The 16,293-nt window shown below is 37.2% G+C and overlaps 1 protein-coding gene across 6 annotated transcripts in view; it reads right to left on the bottom strand.

Annotated features, from left to right (window-relative positions):
- MYO9A (myosin IXA) overlaps window positions 1-16,293 on the bottom strand; it is a 270,682-nt gene that overhangs the window by 203,382 nt on the left and 51,007 nt on the right. For all 6 annotated transcript variants that reach the window (XM_032622165.1, XM_032622167.1, XM_032622168.1 and 3 more), the window contains exons 3-5: window positions 12,652-12,746; window positions 10,058-10,120; window positions 780-879 (exon numbers count right to left, since the gene is read on the bottom strand). In XM_032622165.1, coding sequence (XP_032478056.1) covers window positions 780-879; window positions 10,058-10,120; window positions 12,652-12,746 — 258 coding nt within the window. The remainder of the gene's footprint in view (window positions 1-779; window positions 880-10,057; window positions 10,121-12,651; window positions 12,747-16,293) is intronic.

Here is a 16,293-nt window from a genome sequence, read left to right as displayed (position 1 = left end):
ATTTTTTAAATTACCCAAAAGGAATTTCTTTCCATAGACATTACATCTTGCCTCAAACAAAAAAATGAGGGGAAACAATCTATTATTTAAATGATCTACTGTCAGACCAATTCCATTATTACCAGTTCTAGAATTTTTGTTAGTATGAGGAATAAAATTGTAGAAACCAATGCAATGAAAAGTTGTGAGAATTACTACTTATTATGGAAGTTTAGGGGTGAATTTTGAGTTACAAGGTAAGTTACAATTTCTCTAAGTCATTTCCTTTAGTGAATTTTCATACTGAATGTTTAATAGGATAATCACTGAGTTACAAAAATAATCATACTCTAAGTCAGTATCATAATATCATGCAAAGAGGTATATGTATTAGACTTCAAACATGCAAATAAAGTTTCAGTAATCCTTTGACAAGGGCAAGCATGAATCATTAGTAAATTTAACATGCTGTGGTCTGTAAAAGGTAAATCACTTTGGAAAGAGTAAAGCATTTTTCTAAACTGGAAGTATCTATAAACAGTTTATTATTCTCTTAAAGAGTCTCACAAAAAGCAAAAGGTACACATATAACTAATCTTTTCCAATTCATATAAGAATAATAATAATTTTTAAATTTAAGAACTGCATCACATAGATTTTTAGATTGCATACATGAAAATGCTAGTTAATATCCACTACCAACCAGGTTTCAGAAACAAAGTACTAGGAAAAAAAACTTTCCTCAAGAGCTAAAATTTAATAATGTCCTACATTTCAAAACGCTTTTCCTGAACTCCCACCTGATTGAGATAATGATATTCTTCCGGTTGTTTAAGATGGAATGCTGATCTCTCTTCTTCACTTGCTCCTGCCAGGAGGTAATAAAATACATGATAGTTCCTGTTGGAAACAAAGAAGTATGGCTTTATAATGAACATGGTCTAATGGTTATTATTCAACAAGAAAAAAGAAAAAGAAAACATTAATTAGTAAACTGTTTCAGCTTTGCTTCATTTTTTTAATACAAAGGTGATAAATTCAATATTTAAGTACTACAGGGGAATTCAAGTGGCAGTCAAGTGGTTAGGACTCAGAGCTTTCACTGCCGTGGCCCAGGTTCAATCCCTGGTCGGGGAACTAAGATGCAGCAAGCCGTGCAGTGTGGCCCAAATAAAAAATAAGTACTACAAAATAAAATAATGTTTTGTATGCTGGAAACAAAAGAGAAAGGTGAAGGCAGCAATACAGTAAACTTGAGACCTCTAAAAATTCTCTCCACAGAACCAATTAGAAAACTGGCAAATATGTCAGAATCAACCCTAGAAATTAACCAAAAGAAAACAGCAATCCAGAGAGTGTTTACACAAGAAAAACAGCTGAATCTCAGTAAAAACTGAAGCTTGATGGCCTTTTAACTTGCCCTATTCCACCTCCTGCTTACCAGACCCATGGTAGCTTTCAATACCAACAGCTTACAACTGAGGTGGACACCCAAAGCCTGGCAGCCTCCAAAAGAGGGCAGAATGGGGTTGGGGCTCATTCAGAGTCTCATTCCCTGAGAAATATGATTATCTGATCTGTCTGGTTGTTCCCTGGAAGGAGCCATTTTCAAAACTATCCTTATTTGACCTGACTCAGAGTTAGCCCAGTACGAAAATCTTTGCCCCAGAGACATTTGTAGGAAACAATTATAGGCAATTTTTGAACATATCAGCCTCCTGCAGCGATGAACAAATGTTGGGGCACACAGTAGGCTAACCAAAAAACTTAAAGGGAAAAGGTGGGAAATGAGACATCCACAGAGGCTTTGAAAAGCCCCAATATGTTCCTGGGAATCTAAAAGGCCATGTGCATGCATAGCCTGTGCCCATGCCCAGGGTTGCATGTCCACTCAGCAAAGACAAGAGGAGACACTAACTTCTCACCTACCACTAACCCGGAAGGTCTGCACAAGGAGGAAGTAAAGGCTAAGGCAGAATTACAAAATGCCTACCTAGGTGTTAAACATCATGGCCCAATACCCATAGAGAGCCCTGAGGCAAAGTCTGGGAGACTTACTGTTTACAACCATTTGAGGAACACTCTGCTCAATCATTAAATCTAAACAAGCAAATACTTCAATAGCTACACTTGAAAAAGACTTTTCAAAGACTTCAAATTAGCTCAGAAAATTCACAAAACAAACACAAGGAACAAAAGTAACAACCACAAAGGCTGGAAGGGGAGGAACTCATTTCTAGAGCTGCCACATGATTATTTTAAATGTCCAATTATTACTTAAAATGTCCAATTTTCAACAAAAGTTTACAAGTCACACAAGGAAATCAGAAAGTATAGCACATACAGGCTTCCCTGGTGACGCAGTGGTTAGGCAACCACCTGCTAATGCAGGGGACACGGGTTCAAACCCTGGGCCGGAAAGATCCCACATGCCACGCAGCAACTAAGCCCATGCACCGCAAATACTGAGCCTGCACTCTAGAGCCTGCGAGCCACAACTACTGAAGCCCGTGTGCCAAAACTACTGAAGCCCGGGTGCCTAGAGCTCATGCTCCACAACAAGAGAAGCCACTGCAATGAGAAACCCGCACACTGCAATGAAGAGTAGCCCCCGCTGGCCGCAACTAGAGAAAGCCCGCACGCAGCAATGAAGACCCAATGGAGCCAGAAATAAATAAATAAACGTATTTATTTATTTAAAACAAACAAACAAAGAAAGTATACCACATACAAAGGAGAAAAAACATTCAATAATAACTGTTCCTGGGGAGGTCCTGACATTAGACTTACTAGATAAGGCTTTTAATCAGCTGTTTTAAATACATTCAAAGAACTGAAGGAAAACATGTTTAAAGAACTAAAGTATGAGAATGCTGTCTCATCAAATAGAAGCTCTCAATAAGTATACAGAACTTATAAAATAATCAAAAAAGAAATTTTGGAGTTGAAAAGTATAATAACTAAAATGAAAAACTCTCTAGAGGAGCTCAAAAGCAGATTTGCAAGCAGAAGAAGAAATCAGTGGACTTGAAGAAAGGTCAGTTAAGGCTAGTTAGTCTGAGGAAGAGAAACAACCATGAATGAAGAAAAATTATCAACCTCAGAGATCTGTGGGACACTATTAAGCAGACACCAAGACATGCACAATATAGAACACCAAAATATGCACAATGGGAGCCCCAAAAAGAGAAGAAAGAAAAGAGCAGAAAGAATATTTGAAAAACATGACCAGAAACTCCCCAAATTTGATGAAAAATATCTATCTGTACATCCAAGAAACTCAATGAACTCCAGGAGGGAAAAACTCAAAGAGATTCACACCTAGACAAATTAAAACTGTTGAAAGACAACGAAAAAATTTTCAAAGCACCATGAGAGAAATGCCTCATCAAGGGATCATAATATAAGATTACCAAATGATTTCAGGAACCATGGAAAGGAAACATTCAAAGTACTAAAAGAAAAAAAAATCAAGAATTATATATTCAGCAAAACTATCCTTCAAAAATAAAGGAGAAATTAGGATATTCCCAGATAAACAAAAATTAATATACTTCAGAGCTAACAGATGGGCCCCATAAAAAATGCTACAGGGAGTTTTTCTCACTGAAATGAAAGGAAACTAGAGGAGATTCAATTAAGCATTAAGAAATAAATAGCAGGGCTTCCCTAGTGGCGCAGTGGTTGAGAGACCACCTGCCAATGCAGGCGACACGGGTTCGTGCCCCGGTCTGGGAAGATCCCACATGCTGCGGAGCAGCTGGGCCCATGAGCCATGGCCGCTGAGCCTGTGTGTCCGGAGCCTGTGCTCCGCAACGGGAGAGGCCACAACAGTGAGAGGCCCACGTACCGCAAAAAAAAAAAAAAAAAAAAAAAAAAAGAAAGAAAGAAAGAAATAGCAGAGAGAACCTTCAAGATGGCAGAGCAGTAAGATGTGGAGATCACCTTCCTCCCCACAAATACATCAAAAATACATCTAATGTGGAACAACTCCTACAGACCACCTACTGAATGCTGGCAGAAGAAGTCAGACTTCCCAAAAGGCAAGAAATCCCCCACGTACCTGGGTAGGGCAAAAAAAAAAAGAGAAAACAGAGACAAAAGAATAGGGACAGAACCTGTGCCTCTGGGAGGGAGTCATGAAGGAGGAAAGGTTTCCACACAATACGAAGCCCCTTCACTGGTGGAACCAGGGGGTGGGGAGGGGGAAGCTTCAGAGCCAAGAAGGAGAGCACAGCAATAGGGGTGCAGAGGGCAAAGCTGAGAGATTCCCGCACAGAGGATCAGTGCCGACCAGCACTCACCAGCCTGAAAGGCTTGTCTGCTCACCTAACGGGGCGGGTGGGGCTGGGAGCTGAGGCTTGGGCTTCGGAGGTCAGATCCCAGGGAGAGGACTGGGGTTGCCTGTGTGAACACAGCGTGAAGGGGGCTAGTGCGCCACAGCTAGCCAGGAGGGAGTCCAGGAAAAACTCTGGACCTGCCTAAGAGGCAAGAGACCATTGTTTCGGGGTGTGAGAGGAGAGGGGATTCAGAGCACCACCTAAACGAGCTTCAGAGACAGGCGCAAGCTGGGGTTATCAGTGCGAACCCCAGAAGACGGGCATGAAACACTAAGGCTGCTGCTGCAGCCACCAAGAAGCCTGTGTGCAAGTACAGGTCACTATCCACACCTCCCCTCCTGGGAGCCTGTGCAGCCCGCCACTGCCAGGGTCCTGTGATCCAAGGACAACTTATCCAGGAGAAAACACGGCATGCCTCAGGCTGTTGCAACGTCACGCCAGCCTCTGCCACCTCAACCTCACCCAACGTTCCGTACCCCTCCCTCCCCCCAGTCTGAGTGAGCAACAGCCCCCTAATCAGTCGCTACTTTAACCGCCCCTCATCTGGACGAAGAACAGACGTCAGAGGGCAACCTACACACAGAGGCAGGGCCAAATCCAAAGCTGAACCCCGGGAGGTGTGCAAACAAAGAGAAAGGGAAATTTCTCCATGCAGCCTCAAGAGCAGCAGATTAAATCTCCATAATCAACCTGATGTACCCTGCATCTGTGGAATACCTGAATAGACAATGAATCATCCCAAAATTCAGGCGGTGGACTTTGGGAGCAACTGTAGACCTGGGGTTTGCTGTACACAACTGACTAGTTTCTGATGTACATGTTTATCTTAGTTTAACTTTTAGTGCTTGTTATCATTGGTGGATTTGTTTACTAGCTTGGTTGCTCTCTGCTTTTCTTTTTTTTTATTACTTTTTTATTTTAATAATTAAAAAATTTTTTTTAATTTTAATAACTTTATTTTATTTTTTCTTTCTTTCTTTTTTTTTCTCCCTTTTCTTCTGAGCCGTGTGGCTAACAGGGTCTTGGTGCTCCAGCTGGGTGTCAGGCCTGGGCCTCAGAGGTGGGAGAGCCGAGTTCCGAGTTCAGGACATTGGATCACCAGAGACCTCCTGGCCCCACATAATATCAATCGGCGAGAGCTCTCCCAGAGATCTCCGTCTCAATGCTAAGACCCAGCTCCACTCAACGACCAGCAAGCTACAGTGCTGGACACCCCATGCCAAACAACAAGCAAGATAGGAACACAACCCCACTATTAGCAAAGAGGCTGCCTAAAATCATAATGAGTTCACAGACACCCCAGAACACACCAGCAGATGTGGCCCTGCCCACCAGAAAGACAAAACTCAGCTCCAGCTACCAGGACACGGGCACCAGTCCCCTCTACCAGGAAGTTTACACAAGCCACTGAACCAACCTTACCCAGTGGGGGCAGACACCAAAAACAATAGGAACTACGAACCTGCAGCCTGCGAAAAGGAGACGCCAAATACACTAAGTGAAGCAAAATGAGAAGACAGAAAAATATGCAGCAGATGAAGGAGCAAGGTAAAAACCCACCAGACCAAACAAATGAAGAGGAAATAGGCAGTCTACCAGAAAAAGAATTCAGAGTAATGATAGTAAAGATGAACTAAATCTTGGAAATAGAATGGAGAAAATATAAGAAACATTTAACAAGGACCTAGAAGAACTAAAGAACAAACAAACAATGAAGAACAACACAAAAAATGAAATTAAAAATTCTCTAGAAGGAATCAATAGCAGAACAACTGAGGCAGAAGAAGAGATAAGTGACATGGAAGATAAAATAGTGGAAATAACTACCACAGAGCAGAATAAAGAAAAAAGACTGAAATGAATTGAGGACCGGTTCAGATACCTCTGGAACAACATTAAACGCACCAACATTCGAATTACAGGGGTCCCAGAAGAAGAAGAGAAAAAGAAAGGGACTGAGAAAATATCTGAAGAGATTATAGTTCAAAACTTCCATAATATGGGAAAGGAAATAATCAAGTCCAGGAAGCACAGGGAGTCCCATATAGGATAAATCCAAGGAGGAAGATGCCAAGAAACATATTAATCTCACTATCAAAAATTAAATACAAAGAAAAGTTATTAAAAGCAGCAAGGGAAAAGCAACAAATAACATACAAGGGAATCCCCGTAAGTTTAACAGCTGATCTTTCAGCAGAAGCTCTGCAAGCCAGAAGGGAGTGGCAGGACACATTTAAAGTAATGAAAGGGAAAAACCTACAACCAAGATTACTCTACCCAGCAAGGATCTCATTCAGATTCAATGGAAAAATTAAAACCTTTACAGACAAGCAAAAGCTAAGAGAATTCAGTACCACCAAACCAGCTTTACAACAAATGCTAAAGGAACTTCTCTAGGCAGGAAATACAAGAGAAGAAAAAGACCTACAATAACAAATCCAAAACAATTAAGAAAATGGTAACAGGAACATATATATCGATAACTACCCTAAATGTAAACGGATTAAATGGTCCAACCAAAAGACATACACTGGCTGAATGGATACAAAAACAAGACCCGTATATATGCTGTCTATAAGAGGCCTACTTCAGACCTAGGGACACATACAGACTGAAAGTGAGGGGATGGAAAAAGACATTCCATGCAAATGGAAATCAAAAGAAAGCTGGAGTAGCAATTCTCATATCAGACAAAATAGACTTTAAAGTAAAGACTATTACAAGAGACAAAGAAGAACACTACATAATGATCAATGGAACAATCCAAGAAGAAGATATAAAAATTGTGAGTATTTATGCACCCAACATAGGAGAGCCTCAATACTCAAGGCAAATGCTAACAGCCACAAAAGGGGGAATTTACAGTAACACAATCATAGTAGGGGACTTTTAACACCCCACTTTCACCAATGGACAGATCAACCAAAATGAAAATAAATAAGGAAACACAAGCTTTAAATGATACATTAAACAAGATGGACTTAATTGATATTTATAGGACATTCCAACCAAAAACAACAGAATATACGTTCTTCTCAAATGCTCATGGAACATTCCCCAGAATACATCATTTCTTGGGTCACAAATCAAGCCTTGGTAAATTTAAGAAAATTGAAATCATATCAAGTATCTTCTCCAACCACTATGCTATGAGACTAGATATCAATTACAGGAAAATAAACTGTAAAAAATACAAACACATGGAGGCTAAACAATATGCTACTAAATAACCAATGGATTACTGAAGAAATCAAAGAGGAAATCAAAAAATACCTACAAACAAATGACAATGAAAACACAACGGCCGAAAACCTACAGGATGCAGCAAAAGCAGTTCTAAGAGGGAAGTTTATAGCAATACAATCCTACCTCAAGAAACAAGAAAAATCTCAAATAAACAACCTAACCTTACCCTTAAAGCAATTAGAGAAAGAAGAACAAAAAATCCCCCAAAGTTAGCAGAAGGAAAGAAATCATAAAGATCAGATCAGAAATATATGAAAAAGAAATGAAGGAAACAATAGCAAAGATCAATAAAACTAAAAGCTGGTTCTTTGAGAAGATAAACAAAATTGATAAACCATTAGCCAGACTCATCAAGAAAAAAAGGGAGAAGACTCAAATCAATAGAATTAGAAATGAAAAAGGAGAAGTAACAACTGACACTGCAGAAATACAAACAATCATGAGAGATTACTACAAGCAACTATACGGCAATAAAATGGACAACCTGGAAGAAATGGACAAATTCTTAGAAATGCACAGCCTTCTGGGACTGAACCAGGAAGAAATAGAAAATATAAACAGACCAATCACAAGCACTGAAATTGAAACTGTGATTAAAAATCTTCCAACAGGGGCTTCCCTGGTGGAACAGTGGTTGAGAGTCTGCCTGCCGATGCAGGGGACACGCGTTCGTGCCCCAGTCTGGGAAGATCCCACATGCCGCGGAGCGGCTGGGCCCGTGAGCCATGGCCGCTGAGCCTGAGCATCCAGAGCCTGTGCTCCACAACAGTGAGAGGGCCGTGTACCGCAAAAAAAAAAAAAAAAAAAACTTCCAACAAACAAAAGCCCAGGACCAGATGGCTTCACGGGCGTTTTCAAACATTTAGAGAAGAGCTAACACCCATCCTTCTCAAACTCTTCCAAAATATAGCAGAGGAAGGAACACTCCCAAACTCATTCTATGAGGCCACCATCACCCTGATACCAAAACCAGACAAAGATGTCACAAAAAAAGAAAACTACAGACCAATATCACTGATGAACATACATGCAAAAATCCTCAACAAAACACTAGCAAACAGAATCCAACAGCACGTTAAAAGGATCGTACACCATGATCAAGTGGGGTTTATCCCAGGAATGCAAGGATTCTTCAATATATGCAAATCAATCAATGTGATACACCATATTAACAAATTGAAGGAGAAAAATCACATTATTTCATATATGGACATATATACACTACCAAATGTAAAACAGATAGTGGGAAGCAGTCGCATAGCACAGGGAGATCAGCTCAGTGCTTTGTGACTAGCTAGAAGGGTGGGATAGGGAGGGTGGGAGGGAGGCAGACACAAGAGGGAAGAGATATGGGGATATATGTATATGTATAACTGATTCACTTTGTTATATAGCAGAAGCTAACACACCATTGTAAAGCAATTATACTCCAATAAAAATGTTAAAAGAAAAATACTAGCAAGCCAAATCCAGCAACATGTAATAAGTACTATACATACATCTACAAATCAAATCTAGCAAGATAACAGAGAATCAGTTTATATAAGCTCTGGATCTTCTCCTGCCATTGATTCTTCAAAACCAAGGAAATCAGGCTTACATCACTACCACTCTATTAAAATGTGTTAGAAAAAGTTACTAATAACCTTCTAATAGCCGTATCTGTTAGCTCTACAAGTCTTTAGGAGGCTATTCTCTTCCCCAAACTCTCTTCCCTTCATTCTGAAACATCTCTAATTCAGATTTCCTCATCAGCTAGCCACAAAAAAATTAACAGAAAAGTCTGAGTTCTAGTCCTAAGCTTACAGGTAATTAATTATGATAATGTTTAATGAAATTTTATTACACTGAGCATTTTATAAACGTTATTTCATTTAATCCTCTAAACAACCTTAGGATAGTTTTCCATCTGCAAAATGAGAAAAAGTATATAAGAAGCAGAGAAGTTAGGTGATATGCCAAAAGCATATCCAATATTTGAATACAGGTTTGTTTAACTTCAAACTCTGGCTCTTCATTTGTCTCATTATAACATGAAGCAAATCATTTACCTCTCTGGTATTTGGCTTCCTCATCTAAAGAAAGTTACATATATGTCATCTCTGAAATTCCATATACCTCAAAGATTACAATGAAATTAAGAGCTTTATTAAAAACTTTTCTCAAATTAGAGAAAGAACATCAAGACATGACAAAAGGTCCAAAGGCAAAACGCTCACAAAACGATACCACCTGAGATACCACTATTTTCCTGTTCTGATAGTTTGCCTAGAATTTAGAAAGGACAACATTTCTATATACCCATTTAAAAAAAGACCTCCTAGCAGCTTCTTAAAAAGTACAGTACTCTGCCCATGAGAGAAATAGCAATTATATATAAAGTTATACATGGTATAAACTGAGTTAAAGGTCATAATATAAAAAGATCTGAAAACTCAATGTACATGATACAAATGTTAACTCGATCTAATTACACAAATTAAAATATGTACCGTTCATTATGCTCTTGATAAACGAGTCTGGACTTCTCCAGTAGATACTTTTCAACATAGGCACTAGAAGAAAAATAAAATTGACTGATATAAATAATAAAGCTTAATATAAAGTAGACAAATATTTTATCAGAGAAGATGCAAAAGTATAAAGAATACTATCCAGAGTACATGTAGCACTGGTGTTGGTGGTGTAGTGGTGAGCACAGCTGCCTTCCAGAGTACATTTACCACTATAATTGTGTTATGGACACTGTTAGCGTCATCCACATTAAGTTCATAAACTCCTAAGTCTTTTTTTTTTCTTTCAATAAAGCAAAATAAAGTCAGAAGTTCAAAACATGGCACATAAGACCCTCCCGTGACAAAGACTTTACTTTCTTTCTAGGCTCAATACCACTGGACATCCTTTCAGATATTATAGTTTGACCAGACTACTAAATAAGGCTCAAAGATATACTTTTTTTATATATCCATGCTGTTGCCACATTCTGGAATAAATTCTGGTAAATAAGTTTATTATTTACCAATTTACTCAGTAAGTATTAATTAACTGGGCACTGTGCTAAGCACTGTTCAAATACAGAAATAAGTGATATACTACCTGTCCTCAAGGGGTTTACAAACTAGTGGAGAAAACAGGTAAACTAGCAGCTATCATGCTGAGTTGATAGGGTTTATTTTACAGCAATGACCAGAATATTATGGATGTACCAAGAGAGACACATAAGATTCAATCCAAGAAGGAAAAAGGACGTAAGGAAGAACTCGCATAGAGGGTGAGTACATAGCACTTATTAATATGGATACAAAAATCATAAATAAAAACTAGCAAGCAGAACACAACAACCAGTTTACATATGTATGTGTATAAATATGTCTGTGTGTGTACGTCTGTGGGTGTTCGTGTCTTTGTATTGACCAAGTCAGATATTTTTTCCCCAGGAATGCAAAATAACAATAATATTAATAGATCCCAAAATGAAGATCAAGCTAATTTCCATAGATGCCAAAAAGGCCTTTGATAAAATACAACAGCCATTACTGACAAAAACACTCAAAGAAAATTAAAATCAATGTTTAATTCATTAACACAATAAAATGTTCTAAAGCCAGTATTTTACTTAGTGAAGAAAATTAAAGGCATTCACACAAAGGTCTAAAACAATATTATCACAGTATAGGAGTATGTAATCAGACAAGATAGAAAATAACCAGAGATATAAGGAACAGGAAAAAAATTTAAAGTATTTATTTATACAGATATGATAATACACCTAGAAATGTTACGAGAAACAACAGTAAAACTAATATAAACAATAAAATAATTCAGTAAGATAACAAGATATAAAATTAGTATAAAAATCAGTAGCCTTCACATATACAAATAATGTGCAATTTTATAAGATATAATGCAAGAGAAAAATCACACTTTAATAACAACATTAAAAATAAAATAAGATACTTAGGAATAAACTCAACAAGAAACATAAAGAAACTAAAAACACTTCTAAAAAGCATAAAGATGTCAATTATCCGAAAATTTATTAGTCCAATAAAACCAAGCCATGAAAGACATGAAAGATCCTTCAATACCTATTGCTAAGGAGCAAAGAATCCAATCTGTAAAGGCTATGTACTATATAATTCCAACCATGTGACATTCTGGAAAATGCAAACCTATTAAGACAGTGAAAAGGTCAGTGGTTGCCAAAGGTTAGTGGGTGGGAAGGGATGAACAGGTGGAGCACAGGGATTTTTAGGGCAGTGAAACTATTCCATATAATATTGTCAGGGTGAATACAGACCTTTATACATCTGTCAAAGCCCATTCAAGGTACAACACAAATGGAACACACTAATGCAAGATATTATTAAGAGGGGAAACTGGGGGACAGGGTGAAGAGGTATATGGGAACTCTGTACTTTCTATTAATTTTTGTCATAAACCTAAAACTGTTCTAAAAATAGTCTATTACTTTTTTAAAAGTTATAAAGAATATTGCTGGCACAACCAGAGGACTCTGATCACAGACTGTATAATAAGAATTATTATTATGACAAAATTAAATATCTTAAGTATAAAATAGTATTAGGGCTCAAGAGGGAGGGGATATGGGGATATATGTATACATATAGCTGATTCAGTTTGTTGTACAGCAGAAACTAACACAACATTGTAAAGCAATTATACTCCAATAAAGATATTTTTTTTAAAAAATAGTATTAAGTAGGAAAATGTCATTGTGGTTGCTTTAGGAAATACAGTAATTAGGGGGTCAAGTTACCTGCCCAACTTACTCAAAAACAATATTTTAAAAATGAATGTAGAAATAATATAGAAAGATAAAGCAAATGCATATAATTGTTAAAAACTTATAAATCTAAGTTAAGGGTATATGGGGGTTACACTATTCTTAGAACTTTTCTCAGGTTTGAACTTTTCCAAAAGAAAGAAATAATTGAGAAGAAAAAAATTTAATATAAACACTAATGTCACTATTCTCATTAAAAAGCAAATGAACAACCTATGGTTTATCAAGGGGCAATGGCAAAAATATAAACACGCTCCAAAGCCTGCTACTGTTACTTACCCAAGTACAGTGCCTGTTTCTTGGTAATTTACTTGAATAAACTTGCCAAAACGACTTGAATTGTTATTATGAGCTGTCTTTGCATTTCCAAAGGCCTGTCAAAATAAAGAGTTCTCATTAATTTTATTTTTTAAGAATGGAAAATCCTGCTTAGATCAGCTCAAAGATAAAATAATGTTAAAGAGATAGTAGAAAAGCAATTCACTTTCATAGTTCAGGTAAAGTAAAAGAAAGCAACTAACATTTGAAATGAAACCAAGTAGACAGCATTTTATGCTATTCAGTAAAATAAATCTTAATTTTAAAAATTTATTGCCAGGCTTCCCTGGTGGCGCAGTGGTTGAGAGTCCGCCTGCCGATGGAGGGGATGCGGGTTTGTGCCCCGGTCCGGGAGGATCCCACATGCCGCGGAGCGGCTGGGCCCGTGAGTCATGGCTGCTGAGCCCGTGCGTCTGGAGCCTGTGCTCCGCAACGGGAGAGGCCACAGCAGTGAGAGGCCCCGCAAAAAAAAAAAAAAAAAAAAAATTATTGCTCATTACAAATCAGATTTCACTTTCACATTCCAGAGCCAGCAAATATTCTTGATATATTTATACATATGTATTTGTTAAATCTTGCTTAACTGAAATAGCAATGGGCTAGGAAAAGAATAATTACATCAAAAGAATTAAAATTCTAGAACAGTATAAAGGAAATAAAGTTTCATTACATAATGTACTACACTTTATTATATCTCCTTAAAACAGAATGACAGTACTATTTTAGAAAGAATGAAAAATATGTTTCCTAAGTTATAACCAAAAGTATACACCATGCAATGAAATATTACCTAGCAATAAAGAAGGAACTACTGGTACAGACATCAACACTGACAAATATTAAACATTATGCTAAGTGGAAGAAACCATACACAAGAGTACATATTGTAATATGAAATTCTAGAAAAGTCAAAACAAGAGTAAAAAGAAGCAGATTAGAAGCTGTCTGGGAATGGGGATGGGGGTGGGAAATGTCTACAAAGGGACACAAGGGGTAATGAAAATATTCTATGCTTGATTGTATGATGGTGGTTACAGGGTATATGCATTTATCAAAATTCACTAAACCATACATTTTAAATGGCTATATTTTATTTCAAGTTATATCTCAATAAAATTTAAATTTAAAAGGAAGAACCCACTGTTGAACTCACATATTCAACAACTTAAATGAAATCTTCAAGACATAATGCTGAATAAAAGAAGCCAGTCTCCAAACACTACATACTGTATGATTCCATTTATATGACACTTTGAAAATAAAAAAACAACAACCAGCAATGAAGAACAAACAAGTAGTTCCCACAAGTTATGGGAGTATGGGAGGGCAGAGGGTATGAAGATAAGGAATAGCATGAGGGAGTTTCATAGGGTAGTGGAACTACTCTGTACCTACACCCATAAATGGTTACACTAATATGTTTACAATTCATAGAATTTTACTGTAAAGTTATTTCTTTTAAGTTTAATATCTACTTTTTAAAGTAAATCATTAAAAAATAAAGGCAAATAAAAGACAATTTCAGATATACAAATCTGAAAATATTCATCATTAAGTGAACCCACACTAAAAGAACTAAGGAAGTCCTTCATGCAGAAGGAAAATGCTATCATGTTCAAATATGGATCAACGTAAGGAATAGAGAACAGCAGAATTAGTAACCACATGCGTAAATATATAAAATACATTTTATTACTTAGACTTCTTGAAAAGATTACTGAGAATGAGATCAGAGAAAATGGTAAAGATCTCTGAAATTTCTCTCCCCTTCATAAAACAAATAAGACTAACAAAAATTGTTATTTGTCAAAAGTAACATCAACTTTTTGATGATTCTAGAAATTAACAAGGGCTTGGAATAATCCTTTGTAGAAGAACATTTAATTAAGGAAAACAGCTGGATCTCTGTAAGAAAAGCAGGTATTGGTGTCATTTTAACTTACCTGATTACCAATTCCCTCTCCCTAGCTCCACACTGAAGAGAAAACTGACACCCTACGATTACAGGGTTTTTTTAGAAAAAGCAGTCTAGCCTAGAAGCCACTGGAAAGATCGGACTAGGGTTAGAGTTAAAGCCTTGTCCCACAGATAACTCACAATTTGACCTATTTGGCATTTTCCTAGAAAACCTCATTCAAAGGGTTATCTTTCTGTGACCTGACTTGAAGATCACTCACTGAGAACAACCTTTTCCCACAGGTGTGTTTGTTAAAAAAAAACCTAAAAAAAAGAGTTGCCATGTGATCCACCAATCCCACTCCTGGGCATATGTCTGGAGAAAATAATTCGAAAAGACACATGCACCCTTATATTCATAGTGGCACCACTTAAAATAGCCAAGACATGGAAACAACCTAAATGTCCACGGACAGAAGAATGGATAAAGATGTGGTATATATACACAATGGAATACTACTCGGCCATAAAAAAGAATGAAAATAATGCCATCTGCAACAACATGGATGGACCTAGAGATTATCATACTAAGTGAAGTCAGAAAGAGAAAGATAGCAATATCATGTGATACCACTTATATGTAGAATCTAAAATATGACACAAATAAACTTACTTACAAAACAGACTCACAGGCACGGAGAACAAATTTGTGGTTACCAAAGAGGAAAGGGGGTGGGAGAGGGATAAATTTGGAATTTGAGATTAGCAGATACACACTACTACATATAAAATAAATAAACAATAAGGACCTATTGTATAGCACAGGGAACTAACTATATTCATATCTTGTAATAACCTATGATGGAAAAGAATATGTATATATATGTATAAGTGAATCACTCTGTTGTACACGAGAAACTAACACAACATTAGAAATCAACTACATTTCACTACCAAAAAAGAGAGCGAGAAAGAGAAAAAAAGGGAAAAAAATGGTGATGCAGTGGTTAAGACTCCATGCTACCAATGAAGGGTTCCCAGGTTCGATCCCTGGTCTGGGAACTAGATCCCACATGCATGTCGCAACTAAGAGTTCACATGCTACAACTAAGGAACTGACGAGCTGCAACTAAGGAGTACTAAGGAGTCCTCCTGCTGCAACTAAGGAGTCCACATGCCACAACTAAGAAGTCCACATGCTACAACTAAGTAGCCCACATGACACAACCAAAGAGTCAGGAGCTACAACTAAGGAGCCTGCGAGCGGCAACTAAGACCCAGTGCACCCAAATAAAATAAATATTTAAAAAAAAAAAGAAATGGTGAGAGCAGACATCTGTGTCTTCTTTCTGATCAAAGGGAGAAAGCTTTCAGTCTTTCACCATTAAGTATGTTAACTTATAATTTTTAATAGGTGTTTTTAATCAGATTGAGAAAGTTCCTTCCTATTCCTAGTTTGTTGAGAGTATGGTTTTGTTTATTTGTTTTGTTTTTTTAATCATGAAAGGGTGTTGTTTTTGTCAAATGCTTTTTCTGTATCTATTCTGATGATGGTGTGGCTTTTGTCCTTTAGTCTATTAATATTGTATAATACATTTATTTTTGTATTGTTTAACCAAACTTTCATTCCTTAATATAAATCCTACTTTACCATGGTGTATACTTCTTTTTATATTTTGCTGAATTAAGTTTGCCAGTATTTCTTTA

The sequence above is a fragment of the Phocoena sinus genome, chromosome 2, assembly GCF_008692025.1.
Source record: "Phocoena sinus isolate mPhoSin1 chromosome 2, mPhoSin1.pri, whole genome shotgun sequence".
In the NCBI taxonomy this organism is placed as follows: Eukaryota; Metazoa; Chordata; class Mammalia; order Artiodactyla; family Phocoenidae; genus Phocoena; species Phocoena sinus.
The sequence above is the reverse complement of the archived record's forward strand: the minus strand, read 5'-3'. Positions and strand labels throughout refer to the sequence as shown.